The sequence below is a fragment of the Gadus morhua genome, chromosome 16 (assembly GCF_902167405.1).
Source record: "Gadus morhua chromosome 16, gadMor3.0, whole genome shotgun sequence".
NCBI classification, from domain to species: domain Eukaryota; kingdom Metazoa; phylum Chordata; class Actinopteri; order Gadiformes; family Gadidae; genus Gadus; species Gadus morhua.
In genome coordinates, this window is record NC_044063.1 from 7,620,767 (window position 1) to 7,637,688 (window position 16,922).

Genomic DNA, 16,922 nt, shown 5'->3' on the forward strand with positions numbered 1-16,922 from the left:
AAAACCTGTTTTGATTGACTAGGCTGCAACATTGTGCATGTTTAAAGATGAGTTTTTATCATAATTTTTTACAGGCCAACCAATGTTATCACATACAAGAGACAGATTCTACACCCTAAATATTTGTGCTGTCGTGAGTAATAGCGATGCGAGATATATTTTTTTTTTATGAACAAGCTTTTTGCACACAAAAAAAGTAACTTAAACAAAGGAATCATATTCAGAGTCGATCAGAATGACCGTTATTTATCTCACAGGATTTTAATGAACAAATTAATTAAGAGCATAACATTTAATAAATGAAAACAAATGAGAATAATTATCATACACATAATTGAGTGGGTTGACATTCCCTCTTATGCATAAGGGCATCAATTAATAGAAACAAGGTTTTAGAGAAGGAGGACGGAGGTGGACGGTTGGGTTATGAGATGAGGCTCTTTTGGGGTCATCTAATATCCACCCGCTCACACAAACATTTGCGCGCACACGCAAACGCACGCACACGCACACACACACATACACACACACATACACACAAACAGACACTTAGGCACAAGTATGTCTTTCACACTCTCTCCTCTGGATGCTTGTCTGAGCTTGCTGGTGAAAAGTGATTTGTGTTGGGCGCAGTGCGCTCAACCAAGTTTTGGTTCGCTGCCTTGTGAGTAAGTGTAATACTAGTATCTGTATTCCGGTATGATGCACTATGTATGTTACGGACATATTTAACCAGATCGCAATTACAAATACACTATATTATTACAGTTATTTGTAATTACACGACCGATATTACTGTAGTTTATACATATTTACAATGTTAATTTTTGTAACTGTTTCAACTGTTTTCGAACTTGAGCATAGACCATTCCTCCGAAGAGCTGAGACAAGGAGATACACTGGGGCGCGCACACACACACACACACACACACACACACACACACACACACGGTCAGTTTTGGCGTGGCGTGGCGACGATGTGGTAGGTGCGCGGCAGACTGGCGAAGCTGCTGTGCTCTGGGCTGAGGTCGATGTGCTCTGGTCCTGATGGACAGCTGAAGGTGAACCGCTGCACCAGAGACACCATGAAGAGAAAGATCTCCATCCGGGCCAGAGACTCTCCCACACAGGACCTCTTCCCTGAGACAGACACACACACACACACACACACACACACACACACACACACACACACACACACACACACACACACACACACACACACACACACACACACACACACACACACACACACACACACTATAAGCATTCGCAGGGTGCTTTGTGTACCAAACTGAGCTAAATGTTACGTGAGGACTTGGCAATGGTTCACCTTGTATTTATACTGGAGTACTGGACGTCAAGATAAATGATGTCGATTTTTTTGATTGAGAAAAGTTTTTATAGATTAAATATTTATACATTTGACAATATATAAATAAATGTATTATATTATAAATACACTTCACAGAGTTCTAGATTTCTGTTGATGTTACCTGCTGAGAATGGAAGAAATGCAGGGTTCTTCTTGAAGTTGCCATCCAGGTCCAGGAAGTGCTGGGGATTGAACGACCAGGGGGTTGCCCAGTGTTTCTCTTCTCTCAGAACAGAGTGCAACATGGGAATGATCATGGTGCCCTGTTGACACGTGACACAATTAGAAACACAAGGTTGTGGAGGAGACATCAGCTTTTGGACTGTGTTTGTTGTTTTGAATGGATGACTACCTTGGGGATGTCATAGCCCCTGAATGAGATGTCATGCTCAGCATAGTGAGGGAGATTCATTGGGACGATGTCCAGAAGCCTCTGGACTTCATGGATCACTGCATCCGTAAAGGGTGGGACTTCCTGTCTTCCATATTTGGACAACGTTCAGACCCAATGACAGAAGCAATCTCTTGCTGCATGTGCTCTGATGACAGATTAGACATATATCAATGAGCAAAATTATTCTTTACAATGAAATAAGTATGTTACACCTCAAATGATGCATAAGGAAATGCAATGAAACACAAAAGTTAGTTAAAGAATAAAATAATTAAAAGAACCCACACAGAGAGAAGGACAGAGAAGAGAAGGACAGAAGAGAGGGAGAGGGAGAGGGAGAGGGAGAGGGAGAGGGAGAGGGAGAGGGAGAGAGAGAGAGAGAGAGAGAGAGAGAGAGAGAGAGAGAGAGAGAGAATGACAGATACGAGAGGAAGAGAATTCATTGTACTGATTAAACTGGATCCAGAGATAACCTACCTTGTATGTCAGGGTATTTTATGAGCACGCTCAGTGCAAATCTGATGGTTGTACTGGTTGTCTCCGATCCTGCCAGGTACAGAGTCAATACAGTGGACTCCAAGTTTTCAAGTGTAAACTCAGAAATAGGATTGTCCTTCTCCTGGGGAGACCCAAACAGAACAGATTAGCAGTGCTTCTCAACCTTTAGCTGTATTAAATGCATAATGGGTTGCAGGAGATTGCTTGCTGTCTAACTAGTTACAAAAAGATTTGGCTTCTTCTAATGAATCGTAGCCACGACTGAATCACAATAGCCCTTTAACACATGAACTGTAAGCCGAACATTCTCCGGATTATACCTGTATGTGTGAACGCAAATTTCGGTGTCAGCCCCTCCTGTATTTTCCCTGGTAGATATTGCGGAAACGCTTTAACAAATGCGAAATTCATATCATCCCAAAAAGAGTCAGCATTACGAAGTTAGAAGCCTGAACCGTGATCTTTGATTTGTTGGAAACGAAAAACTACGACTTCCACTGCATACTACCACTTTATGCATCACGTCCGGCCTCCTACACGCTCTACCCAGGCACCACTCTTCGCCCAAAGTATCCGGAGTATCTCAGTTATGTGTTAAAAAATCTGATGCAGCTCATCTCCGGCTGTGTGTTTAATGTATGAAAGGGCAACTCTGGGTCATCTCTGGACCTGATTCTCCAGAGATGATCTGGGGTCTCATTTATAAAAGTGTGCGTACGCCCAAAAGCCAAGTTTTGCGTGTGCCAAAAAATATTCAGACTTATAAAACCCTGCGTACGCACACCTCTAAGCAATCTTTGCTTTATAAATCACAGAGTGACTACAAGTGTGCACAGCTGTATCAGCTTCACGTTCCGCCCTGTACACGCCCCTTTTTAACCATAAATGATCAATGCAAACGACCACATGAATGCGATCTGCATATAAAACAGACTCAGATGCAAGTATTATTTCTTGTCGGAAACAATGGCAGAAGGACTGAGAAAAGCAAAAAAGCGAAATTTCACGGAGGTTGAAGGGAGACACGTGTGGGTGAGGTGGAGGCCCGAAAAGTAGTTTTGTGCGGCGGTCACGGGATTGGGATCACTAGCAACAAAAAGCAGAGTGAGTGGCAACATGTTGCTGCAGCAGTGAACTCTGTCAGTGGCACGGAGCGCACAGTCCCAGAATTTAAAAAGAAGTGGTCTGACATAAAGGTACATATTTTTATGTAGGCCTACCAATAAATCGTTATGGTCCCTGAAGACCCTCTCCCTCCGAATCCTGCCATTTGCATGGTCCTCTAGCAGTGCCAGCAGTGCCATGGTGCAGCATTACGCACGGGGCTCACCACTGTATTTGTAGGGTTACGGTAATAAGACTGACCCTTGGATAATCAGTTTGTAATCACCCACGTAAAATGTTCTTGAACATAACCCCTTTTTAATGCCTGATTTGTCATGAAAAGCATCGAGAGGAACGGACAATAATATAACGATTGTGATGAGGAGTATGTGGCTTGGTTTTCCACACTTGGGATTTAATTGACATTTGATTATGTGTTTACAGTGTCACATAAAAATATAATGTTATTGACACATGTTGGACAGATGCTTTATCGCACCGTCAGTGGACAGTATGGAGTGACGGGATTAAATATAGAGAATCTTTTTTCATTTAGATTCTGAGATGTTTCTGGAGTTATAACTGAGAAATAACGCAGTTGACTTAAATTATTCTGATTAGATTCAAGGCATGATACGGCTTGAAATTAAATTTATGAAGGGCGATGATAAAACATAATCGTTCTTGTCACTCTACATTTCTTCTTTCTGACTTCAGTTCACCACCACCCCGTTTGTGTCGCCAATTCTCCGTTTCCTCCAAACCATGCGTACGCATGGGTCAGAGTTTGCTTAGGGCTGCGCACATTCTCCTGTCAAGTTGTTTTTTATAAATCACAACCTTGGCGTGGAAAGTCAAGTACGCCACTTTCAGCCCCGTTTTGTGCGTACGCAACGGTTATAAATGAGACCCCTGGACATGTGAAAGGGCTATTAGTGTGGGGCAATGCACAGTAATTCACTGGGACTACGAGTAGATTTTGATAGGGTGAAAACAATGTATATGGAAGTGTGAAGGTTTGGGGTCGCCGAAATCTTCACACCCAAAAGATGGGGTCATGGCCCAAAAACTGATGCTGCACCTGTTTGAGTCGGGTCAGAAAGCAGTCGATGTAGTCTCTGGGGGAGCTCGGGTTCATGTTGTCCTGGTGCTCCAGGATCTTCTCCATGATGAACTTGCGGAGCTTTTCAATGTCGTTGAAAACAGCACGATGCCGGCTCGAAAGTTGGTCCGGCAGCCAGGGGAAGACGTTGTACAGCTGATGGAGTTTGGACATGAGAAGAACCCAAATGTGACCGCATAGGTTTACATCCTGAGGCTTCAGGCCCATAGGAATTGGTAGGAATCACTGACGCAGCCTAAACTAGTGACACATTTAAAGGTCCAGTGTGTAGAATTGAGGGCAATGGAGCTGAACAGACTGCTGGAATCTAATACGAATGCTTTCATTTCTCTCACACACACACAGTCAGTTAGTTCAACCCCATCACAAGATGCATTTCTGGGACCAACACGATTCCTTACTTCTTGCTCCGTCTTGGCAAAGTTATTTGTTAATACAATGTCTCGAAATGCAGATGATACAAATACAGATTCTGAAGTATGTTTCAATCGATATACCTTTTTTATCAAAACCTGTAAAATATCTTTCCAGCCAAAAACTATAATATAGTCACGAATCACGATAACCAATTTTGAGTTTCAACAACAATGTTTACCTTGTTTCTTTAATGACATCATGACTTACCTGGCCCACAGGGCTGCTGCCATGTTTCAACGTCTGTGAGATGATCTTCAGAAGGCTGAGGAAGTGTTCATTATCGTAGCTGAAGCGTTCACCAAACACCAGGCAGCAGATCACGTTGGAGACGGGGCAGCTCATTAAGAAGGTCGGATCAAAGGGACTTGCTGAAGAACCACGGGAAAAATAAGGCCAATCCATTTCAGCCAAATTGATTGTGTTATTAAAGGTCTGAAGGTATATTGGCTTTTCTTAAAGTGCGTTGTCATCGCTGATGGCCAATAGACCAAATGCCTCATAGCTGAAGATTATCATCTAACATATAATCTTTATGAATTTTACACGTACCTTTAGCTAGTGCTAGTAATACCGTAATGCTAGTAATGTTTCAAGGACAATCCATTTCAGCCAATCAAATGATCTTATGGAAGGCATAAGCAACCATGCTGCTGTTGGGCTTTTCTTAAGATAACTCATCCAAATCATCTTCAATATTACTTGACAGCATACCTTTAGTGCTAGTGATGCGGTCCACCAGGTGTCTGCTCTCCTCTTTGATCCAATCCTCCATCCCCTTCCGCCCCATGCCAAAGTCTCTGAGCGTGGACAGGGTGAAGCGACGCAGCTGCTTCCATTACTGATGGCAAAGCCTGAGGGACGAGGTCCTCACAGATTATTGGGGGGGAAAAGGTCATCAAGGCTATGTCATCTCCCTCTCCATCCATAGCTTTAGGAGGACACATCTGTAGGAGCCGAAATGCCTATTTGCTCTATTTAAGTTAATATTTTATGATAATGTTTGGATTTTCGTGAGTGAATAATAAATAAATTCTGTTAATTTCGAATACATTGAATTTTATTTGGAAATTCACTTGCATTATTTTTGGTGTATGCACATATTTAGTTACTTTATTTTGAAGTGTGAGAGGAACTTAATCATGTTAACTACCTGTGACAGAAAGTCAGAATTAACAAACATGGTGCCTTTCATCATAACCTCATATTGTTGAAAAGGATTTTAGCATTTTGCCTTTGACAAGTGACCCATTTAAAGTTCACGTCGTGGTCCGATGGATTCGTTTTGTGGATATTGGATGAGGTATGCGTCAAAGGGAGCTTCACTAATTAGACCTATTGATCGTACAACATCTCTAAGCCCTAAGGTAGCTTTGTGTTTTAAATGGACTCTACTTCAGCTCTTTGTATTGCGGAGACCATTTTGCAGCACTGTGTTTTATCGGGACTCTACCATAGCCATGTGCATAGTGGAAACTATCATTGTGTTTTATGGGGACCCTACTGTCGGTAGCACCGTGTATTTTAGAGACCCTGCTGTAGCACTGTGCTTTATGGGGACTCCACCATAGGCCTATCTAGTGTGTGGCTACTACCATAGCCATACATGGTGGGACTTTAGCATTACCATATATAGTGGAGACTCTATCATAGCCCTGTGGTTGTGGGGACTCTATGGCAGGTAGCTATGTGTTTTATAGTGAACCCACCGTAGCCCCTGGTCGCCCTGGCCAGGAAAGGAATAGGTCCCCTGCCAGCGAATTCATCTGCATTCTCCACCAGGGCCTCCTTTATCACATCGTACCCGACCAGAACCACCAGACGCTGGGTACCCAAATATATTGTCATCACTGGACCATAGCTGGCACTGAGCTTCACGTCAGGCAGGACAAAACAAACAAAACATTCAGTTAGAAGCGGCACACTAATATGAACAAAACACTTGTACTACTTGACTTGAACTGACATAAATATGAATTGAAAACTAAATCACAAAGACATGAAAGGATTGAGATTTAAAAAGAGGTTTGGTAGAAGTAAAGTGGAACGTGTTTCAGATATTATCAAGATGGAGTGATGGACTGGGATATACTTTCGGCCCTGGGATTTAACTGAGGGGACAGCATACATTGGATTAAATTATAATCAAATTACTCATCTGGTCTTCTGCCAATTTTGATAGACAGGTTATGTGTGTGTATGTGTGTGTGTGTGTGTGTGTGTGTGTGTGTGTGTGTGTGTGTGTGTGTGTGTGTGTGTGCACGCGTGCGTGTCTGTGTGCGACCGAGTGAGAGAAAGTGCTTGCAAGACATTCTGCAAAAGCCTACTCAAATAGCCCGCAGGCCCCGCACTAGTAGGGGAGACCGGGGATAACACGGGATGTGTTGTAACACCACCAATTCCACCAATCAGGGATAAGATATGAGCCATGTGACAGTTTCAGTCTCCTCCTCCTTCCTTTACGATCACTCATAGAAATGTTCCACTAGTTGGCGACATTTTTCGAGGAGTTACGAGAGAAATCCAAATTTTAAGGTAAGAAAGTAACTTTTTTTTTCATGTTTTTTTTCTAGTACCCTTACCGTTGTAGATAAAGTTGTATGAGTTATATCAGGTCAAACTATAGTTTTATCTAGTAGAGAAAGGTATATCTCTCCCTTGCTATTGTCAAAGCACCATGCCAATACAGCTAGTTTAGGGACGGGGTAGGTTGTAACGCATGTTTTGTTTCCCCTTACATACAAAGTTGTTACCAGAGAAGATGTTGAAGATGTTGCCCTGTTCTTAAAAAACAACAACTGTGCAGCTCTCTCTCTCAAGAGACACAAATACACACACACAAAGTATAAACGTCGTGCTTTTTATATTTTGTTCATAACATTAATATGATCTTTATTCTCTATGTGAAGAATGGATTGTGTGTTATAGGATTCTATTTTTTCTGTATACCTACAGTAACTGCCTACCATTTTTCATATAAGCATAGGCTATAGATGGCATCCAGCCTGCCTTTGTCAATGTATCACACACTTGCACACACACGCAGACCCCCCCCCCCACACACACACACACACACCCACACCCACACCCACACACACACACACACAGGATGCATATGTCTTCATTTACAATACAGTTTAAGAAAAAAAAATTGGTGAATCTATTTTCAAACCCTGTTGTTTATACTTATCATTAAATCGGCCCATAGTTTGTTTTTTTGCATTTTGTCTACCTGTTACAACCTACCCCAGTAGGTGTTACAACCTTATACCCCGGTAGTGGGGTAGGTTGTAACAATGGTATACATTGTATTTGTCATAATCTCACAAATTACGTGATATAGTTGATGAGATTTAAGTGTTTGCCACTTGTTGTAGACGAATGTGGGTACTTTGCATAAAAGGTCCAGAACTGTAGCTTTAAAAAAAAGGTTTTAGGTGCTGAAGAAAAATGTTTTACAACCATACCCGGTCTCCCCTACTGTATAGGACTACTGCAATGGTAAACATGGCGAGTTTAAGCCAAAGCTAAAAATGTGTAATTATTTTACCTTGAGCATCGTTGTGAAGGGGGCACGTTTGTCCAGCTGTAGAAGGTTCCCAAGTAGTGGGAGTCCACGTGGACCTGGGGGTAAACGAACATTACTTCTGCGCTTAGCGGTCAACCACCAGAGCAAAGTTAAAACCAACCCTGCTAAGACTAATGTGGTGGAGACATCCATGACCGCGTTAATCTGTTAGTGTTCTGATCCGAACGCGCGGCAGTGCACTGCTGTCTGCAACAGGACTTTTGATGTTGTTTCTGCAAGCTAAAGAAGTCACGTGATTGACCTCTGGCCGACCTGGGGATTTTTGCTTGACTTTTGAAAACCTGTTTTAATGGACTAGGCTGTCATTTCACGATTGACATCGTGAAAGTTAAAAGATGTTTTTTTTGATAATCTTTTACTGCTTTCGTTTTTTTTGTTTTTTGTCTGTGGCATTATGTATATTTCCTTAAATATCAATGAAAAGCGCCACCAATGTTATCACACACAAGAAGCAGATTATACACTCTAAATAGTTAAACAGGAATCACATTAAGAGTCGATCAGAATGACCTTATCTCACAGGATTTTAATGAACAAATGAATTAAGAGCACAACACCTAATTAATGAAAACAATAGGTTTTAGAGATGGAGGAGGGTGGAGGTGGACGGCTGGGTTATGAGATTTGGCTCTTTTGGGGTCATCTTAATATTCAACCGCACACACACATTTCTAGGGGATTTCCAGGTCATCATTCATGATTTTATCTCTCTCTGTCTCATGCACACACACAAGTCACGCACACAAAATATATACAGCTTTATTCTAAGGTGGTTCTGTGTACTACGTGTACGACTGTGACTTTGTGTACTACAGTGTGTGTACTGCAGTGTGTACTACAGCATGCACTACCTCATGTACTATTGTGACTGCGTAGTACTTTGTTTAATAATGCTAGTCCATATACTACTTTACTGCTGAGCGTCCTACTTCATTTAGTGTACTATTACGGCTGTGTAGTACTGTGTGTACTTTGGTCTCTCTTTGCAATACTCTACTGCTGTGTGTAATACTGTGTTTAGTGTGCTACCGCATGTACTACTGTTATTCCGTCACAATGTGTGACTGCAGCAGGTAAACGGCGCAGTCATGGTGATGACAGGCTTCAGAACCTTCATATGTTAACATTGACCTGGACTGCTAATTCAGGCTTGCTATGTGAATGAAACCGGTCAAACGTAAATTAAGCAAGGTACCACTTGCTGCTGGGTGAAAAGCCATACACACACACACACACACACACAAAAGGCCAATGTCTTTCACACGCTCTCCTCTGGATGCTTGTCTGAGCTTGCTGGTGAAAAGAGATTTGTGTTGGGCGCAGGGGCGTTTCTAGGTTTCTGAAACATCCGTGGCTTAGCCCAAGAGGGAATAGGACAGTGCGCGTGCATAGCGCGCGCGGCAAATTTTGTGTTATACTTAATTACGCAAGCACATTTTTTTTCATAATGCTTTACCTAAATAAACAAAATAGGCAGGTAATTATAGCTTTGAATAGCAACCTGACTGCTGCTTATCCCCAGACATCTAATGTTCCATTCAAGTTATTTCTGAGTAAAATTAATACAAGTGAGACAGACCTTACATTACCTATATCAGGGGTGTCAAACTCATTTTCACAAAGGGCCACTCTATGATGAAATGATAATCACACTAATGGCCGACATGGAGTTTGCTGACATGCCTTCTTTTTAATCCAAAAAGTAAAAACAACATATAGATGGATATATTGTATCCAGCCTGCGTACAGGGTCATATAGGCTATCTTTCATTTCAACATTTTGGGGGACAAATTATAGGTGAGGAGTATTGGGGTGCTCCCCCAGAAATTTTTGAGCGTCAAACACTTAATTTCCTGCATTCTGGTGGATTTGTATTCATCTATCTGTGCCTTTTCTGCATCATTTTATAGTGGACATATTTTTTTTTCTGTGAAGGAAAAGACAACATTCAGGTTCCTAAAGAAACAACTATTATGGAATATAATGCAGTAAGGCTCTCAGGGATCCTGGATTTTTCAAAACTTTCTGCAAATTGAAAACATATCACATGTTTTAGGTATTTCTTTTTTAGGAATCATGACTCAGCACCAGTGTTAACTATTTATGACACTTAACATTGGTAATGAAATGACAGCCAGCATTGGAATTGAAAATTGTCGGCAGCTAGCTAGTTAGCCAAATTGTAACTTAAGTCAAAAGTTGGAAACAAATCATGCTAGCATTCATCCTTAAACACTTGACACAATCAGTCATCAATATTGGCATGCTATATTTAGCCTCATAGATTGGCCTATTTACAGCCCACAGAAAACTGACATATTTTCTTCAATGCAAGTTCATCAATTCATGGCTTAAAATCTTGAGCAGTAGAACAGAAATTCCTAGCAGTAAGCTACGCAAGAGTCCTAACAATGGGAGCATGTGCGACGTGCGGATATGGCACAGGCTCTGCATGCAGCAAAATAAAGAAAATTTAAAAAAAAAGATTCGGGGCTAATCAGTTTAGATCCGGGGCTTGAGCCCCGAATAAAACAGCCTAGTGACGCCACTTGGGAGCGGTGCGCTCAACCAAGTTCTCCATTCGCTGCCTTGTGATTAAGTGTAATAGTATCTGTATTCCGGTAGGATGGACTATGTATGTTACGGACATCTTTTACCAGATCGCAATTACAAATTCCCTATAGTATGACAGTTATTTGTAATTACAAGACAGATATTACCGTAGTTTATACATATTTAATCTTAATCATAAGTGTCTCAACTGTTTTGGAACTTGAGCGTAGACCATCCCTCCGAAGAGCTGACACACTGAGGTACACTGGGGCGCGCACACACACACACACACAGGGTCAGTTTTGGCGTGGCGTGGCGACGATGTGGTAGGTGCGCGGCAGACTGGCGAAGCTGCTGTGCTCTGGGCTGAGGTCGATGTGCTCTGGTCCTGACGGACAGCTGAAGGTGAACCGCTGCACCAGAGACACCATGAAGAGAAAGATCTCCATCCGGGCCAGAGACTCTCCCACACAGGACCTCTTCCCTGACACACACACACACACACACACACACACACACACACACACACACACACACACACACACACACACACACACACACACACACACACACACACACACACACACACACACACACACACACACACACACACACACACAGAGCATTCGCAGGGTGGTTTGTGTACCAAACAGAGCTAAATTGTATGTTTGGACTTGGCAAGGGTTCACCTTGTATTTGCACTGGAATTGTTGGCATCAAGATCACAATATAATTGATGTTGGTTTTACAATATTAATTATTATTCATGGTTTGTGCAACATTAACTGTCATAAACTAACACATACACACACAGACAAAAGTTTATAGAAATAAATATTTTTACTTTTGACAGCATAGAAATGAATGTAGTATATTATAAATATACTACAGAGCGTTCGAGGTGTCTGTTGATGTTACCTGCTGAGAATGGAAGAAATGCAGGGTTCTTCTTGAAGTTGCCATCCGGGTCCAGGAAGTGCTGGGGATTGAACGACCAGGGGGTTTCCCAGTGTTTCTCTTCTCTCAGAACAGAGTGCAACATGGGAATGATCATGGTGCCCTGTTGACACGTGACACAATTAGAGCACAAGGTTGTGGAGGAGACATCAGCATTTGGACTGTGTATGTTGTTTGGAAAGGATGACTGTACCTTGGGGATGTCATAGCCCCTGAATGAGATGTCATGCTCAGCATAGTGAGGGAGATTCATTGGGACGATGTCCAGAAGCCTCTGGACTTCATGGATCACTGCATCCGTAAAGGGGAGGGACTTCCTGTCTTCCATATTTGGGCAACGTTCTGACCCAATGACAGAGGCAATCTCTCGCTGCATGTGCTCTGATGAGAGATTAGGCAAATATCGATTAGAAAAATTATTCTTAATATGAAATAAGTATGTTACACTTCAAACGATGCATAAGGAAATGCAATGAAACACAAAAGTTAGTTTAAACAAATAATAATTAATAGAAGCCACACAGAGAGAAGGACAGAGACAAGGAGAAGGAGAGGGAGAGGGAGAGGGAGAAAGAGAGAGAGCATTCATTGTACTGATCAAACTGGATCCAGAGATAACCTACCTTGTATGTCAGGGTATTTTATGAGCACGCTCAGTGCAAATCTGATGGTTGTACTGGTTGTCTCCGTTCCTGCCAGGTACAGATTCAATACAGTGGACTCCAAGTTTTCAAGTGTAAACTCAGAAGTGGGATTGTCCTTCTCCTGGGGAGACCCAAACAGAACAGATTAGCAGTGTTTCTCAACTTTTAGCTATGTTAAATGCATATGGGGTTGCTGGAGATTGCTTGCTGATTACTAGTAACAGATATTTGAAAAAAATATATATATATTTAAAAGTTTTTGCTTCTTCTAATGATTCGTAGCCATGACTGAATCCCAATAGCCCTTTCAAACATGTACTGTAAACCGGACGTTCTCCGGATTATATCTGCATGTGTGCATGCACATTTCTGTATCAGCCCCTCCGGTACTTTCCCGGATAGGCACCTATTACAAAGTCCGGAGATATTGCGGATACGTCCTAACAAATGCAAAAATTTATATCACCCCAAAAAAGAGCATTACGGAGTTAGAAGCCTGAAACGTGATTTTGATTTGTTGTAAACGAAACACTACGACTTCCAGTGCATAATTTAAGCATCACGTCCTGCCTCCAACACTCTACCCAGGCACCACCCCTCGCCCAAAGTATCTGGAGTATCTCAATTATGTGTGAAAACATCTCATGCAGCTCATCTCTGGCTGTGTGTTTAATGTGTGAAAGGGCAACTCCAGGTCATCTCTGGACCTTATTCTCCAGAGATGATCTGGACATGTGAAAGGGCTATTAGTGTGGGGCAATGCACAGTAATTCACTGGGACTACGAGCAGATTTTGATGGGGTGAAAACAATGTATGTGGAAGTGTGAAGGTTTGGGGTCGCAGAAATCTTCCACCCAAAAGATGGGGTCATGGCCCAAAAACTGATGCTGCACCTGTTTGAGTCGGGTCAGAAAGCAGTCGATGTAGTCTCTGGGGGAGCTAGGGTTCATGGTGTCCTGGTGCTCCAGGATCTTCTCCATGATGAACTTGCGGAGCTTTTCAATGTTGTTGAAAGCAGCACGATGCCGCCTCGAAAGTCGGTCCGGCAGCCAGGGGAAGACGTTGTACAGCTGATGGAGTTTGGACACAAGTTTACATCCTGAGGCTTCAAGCCCATAGGAATTGGTAGGAATCCCTGATGCAGTCTAAACTAGTGACCCGTTTAAAAGGTCCGGTGTATGGAAATTAGTGGCATGGAGCCGAACAGACTGCCGGAATATAATATTGGTTATAAGAATATAAGAATGCTTTAACTTCTCTCACACACATACAAACACAGTCAGTTCGTTCAACCCCATCACAAGATAGAATTCTGTGACCAACACGATTTCTTACTTCTTGCTCGGATTTGGCAAAGTAATTTGTAACTACAATGTCTGTTGTGCGTATAATACAAATACAGATTGTAAAGTATGTTTCAATAAATATACCTTTTTTATCAAAACCTGTAAAATATTTAACCAGGCAAAAACTGCAATATAGTCACGATAACTAATTTTGAGTTTCAACAACGTTAACCCTATTTCTTTACTGACATCATGACGTACCTGGCCGACAGGGCTGCTGAAATGTTTTAACGTCTGTGAGATGATCTTCAGAAGGCTGAGGAAGTGTTCATTATCGTAGCTGAAGCGCTCACCAAACACCAGGCAGCAGATCACGTTGGAGACGGTGCAGCTCATTAAGAAGGTCGGATCAAAGGGACTTGCTGAAGAACCACGGGAAAAATAAGGCCAATCCATTGCAGCCAAATTGATGTCTTATTGAAGGTATAAAGGCATATTTGGCTTTTCTTAAAGTGCGTTGTCATCACTGACGGCCAATAGATCAAATGCCTCATAGCTGATGATTATCATATAAAATAAAATATAAAATATGAATTCATCAATTCATTAATGCCGTAATGGTAGTAATGTTTCAAGGACAATCCATTTCAGCCAATCAAATGATCTTATGGAAGTGATAAGCAACCATGCCGCTTTTAGGCTTTTCTTAAGATACCTCATCCATAATATCATTTTACACCTTACCTTTAGTGCTAGTGATGCGGTCCACCAGGTGTCTGCTCTCCTCTTTGATCCACTCCTCCATCCCCTTCCGCCCCATGCCAAAGTCTCTGAGCGTGGACAGGGTGAAGCGACGCAGCTGCTTCCACCGCTCTCCATTACTGATGGCCAAGCCTTTGGGACGAGGTCCTCACAGATTATTGGGGGGGAAAAAGGTAATCAAGGCTATGTCATCTCCCTCTCCATCCATAGCTTTAGAAGGACACATCTCTAAGCCCTAAAGTAGCTTTGTGTTTTATATAGACCCTACCATAGCTGTGTATTGTGGAGACCCTACCATTGCATTGTGTTTTACGGGGACTCTATTGTACCTCAGTGTAATGTGGACACCGTATTGTAGCACTGTGTTTTATGGGTACTCCAACATAGCTATGTGCAAAGCGAAAACTCTACTGTGCCGTTGTGTTTTATGGGGACCTTACCGTAGCATTGTGTATTGCGGAGACCCTCCCCTAACACTGTGCTTTATGGGGACTCTACCATAGGCCTATCTTGTGTGTGGACTCTACCATAGCCATACATGTGGGGACTTTACCATTATCATATATTGTGGAGACTCTTTCATAGCTCTGTGCATTGTGGGGACTGTATTGCAGGTAGCTATGTGTTTTATAGTGAACCCACCGTAGCCCCTGGTCGCCCTGACCAGGAGAGGAATAGGTCCCCTAGAGGTGAAATCATCTGGATTCTCCACCAGGGCCTCCTTTATCACATCGTACCCGACAAGAACCACCAACCGCTGGTTAGCCAAATGTAGGGTCATCACCGGGCCGTAGCTGGCACTGAGCTTCACGTCAGGCAGGACCAAACAAACAAAGCATTCAGTCACAATTAGAAGAGGCACACAGACATGAACCAAACCCTTATACTGCTTGACTTGAGCTGACATGAAATAACATGAAAATAAATATGAATTTAAATCTTAAAAATACACAAAGATAGGATTGAAACTTAAAAAAGAGGTTAGAAGTAAACTGTAAACATTTTCGAGTTTCTATCAATTTAATCATGTGCCTCATGCTTATTACACCGCCTGTACTTGTATTATTATTATTATTATTATTATTATTATTATTATTTTGCATACTGTTCCGATTGGCCACGGCCGCATTCTACGTCAAATCCAAAACATACATACTGGCAGAACCCTGCCGGAAATACATCTTGACAATAATGTTTTTTGACTTGGATGGTGCGTGTGCGAGCGTGTGCATGTGCATGTGTGTGTGCATGTGCGTGCGTGCTTGCATGCGTACGTGGGCGACAGAGCAAAACATTGCGCAATAGCCCACTAGTAGACTATTGAAAACTGCGATGGTAATCATGCCGAATTATACCAAGAGACCATAGAACATAGGTTTTACCTTGAGCAGCGTTGTGAAAGGTGCGAGTTTGTCCAGCTGTAGAAGGTTCCCCAGTAGTGGGAGTCCACGGGGACCTGGGGGTAAATTGACATTACTTCTATACTTAGCTGTCAACCACCAGAGCAAAGTTAAAACCAACCCCGCTAACCCTAATGTGGTGGAAACATCCATGATAAGTTTGCGTTGCTCTGTTTGTGTTCTTGTCCAAACGCGTTGCAGTGCACTGCTGTCTGCAACTGGACTTTTTATATTGTTTGTTGCAAGATAAGGACGTCACGTGATTCACCTCTGGTCCAGCTGGATCCCATCGCTCACTAGGAAGCGGTTGCCGCCCACTTCACACTTGCCCTACCGCTGAGCTTTCCCCGTGTTGAAACTTTCGGCGGCAGCAGCAACAGCAGCAGCCGCTTTTGAAAACGCCTGGGGTCTCATTTAATATGGCAAGCCATAGTTTATAACCGTTGCGTACGCACAAAACGGGGCTGAAATTGGCGTACGTGACTTCCCACGCCAATGTTGTGATCTATAAAAAACGAATTTGACGGGAGAATGTGCGCAGCCCTAAGCAAACTCTGACTCATGCGTAGCCTACGCGTGGTTTGGAGGAAAGGGAGAATTGGCGACACAGACGGTGTGGTGGTGAACTGAAGTCAGACAGAATAATTGTAGAGTGAAGTGAACGATTATGTTTTATCATCGCAACCCGTATCATGCGTTAAATCTATGTAATCAGAATAATGTAAGTCAACTGCGTTATTTCTCAGTTATAACTCCAGAAACATCTCCTTAGAATAGAAATGAAAGAAAAAAAAATTGTCTATATTTAATCCCGTCACTCC

The 16,922-nt window shown here is 42.4% G+C and overlaps 1 protein-coding gene and 1 pseudogene across 3 annotated transcripts; both read right to left on the reverse strand.

The window, feature by feature from the left end:
* Positions 1-52: 52 nt before the first annotated feature.
* On the reverse strand, positions 53-9,972 carry LOC115528737 (cytochrome P450 2C15-like; annotated as a pseudogene).
* A 190-nt stretch (positions 9,973-10,162) lies between these two features.
* Positions 10,163-16,349, reverse strand: LOC115561809 (cytochrome P450 2C15). 3 transcript variants are annotated; one of them, XR_003979974.1, is made up of 9 exons: positions 16,084-16,349; positions 15,344-15,506; positions 14,684-14,833; positions 14,201-14,361; positions 13,547-13,723; positions 12,632-12,773; positions 11,970-12,389; positions 11,062-11,535; positions 10,163-11,009 (listed from the first exon to the last, which is right to left on the reverse strand). XR_003979974.1 is itself a non-coding variant. In XM_030382054.1 (9 exons), exons 1-9 carry the CDS (start codon positions 16,252-16,254, stop codon positions 11,348-11,350), a joined length of 1,482 nt encoding a protein of 493 aa, XP_030237914.1. In that variant the 5' UTR covers positions 16,255-16,349; the 3' UTR covers positions 10,163-11,347. The 3 variants fall into 3 exon arrangements, 2 of the variants coding, with proteins under 2 accessions (XP_030237914.1, XP_030237913.1); XM_030382054.1 differs by having other exon boundaries at positions 10,163-11,535; positions 11,970-12,111; positions 12,202-12,389; XM_030382053.1 differs by having other exon boundaries at positions 10,163-11,535.
* Positions 16,350-16,922: the final 573 nt, after the last annotated feature.

Bases quoted from the DNA above. Each gene is read 5' to 3' on its own strand.
- LOC115561809 (XM_030382053.1), bottom strand. From the start codon at position 16,254: ATGGATGTTTCCACCACATTAGGGTTAGCGGGGTTGGTTTTAACTTTG. The intron at 13,724-14,200 runs GTACGTCATGAT...AAACTCCATCAG, and splicing joins TCAGCAGCCCTGTCGGCCAG to CTGTACAACGTCTTCCCCTG. The intron at 12,774-13,546 runs GTGCAGCATCAG...GGGTCTCCCCAG, and splicing joins TTCTGACCCGACTCAAACAG to GAGAAGGACAATCCCACTTC.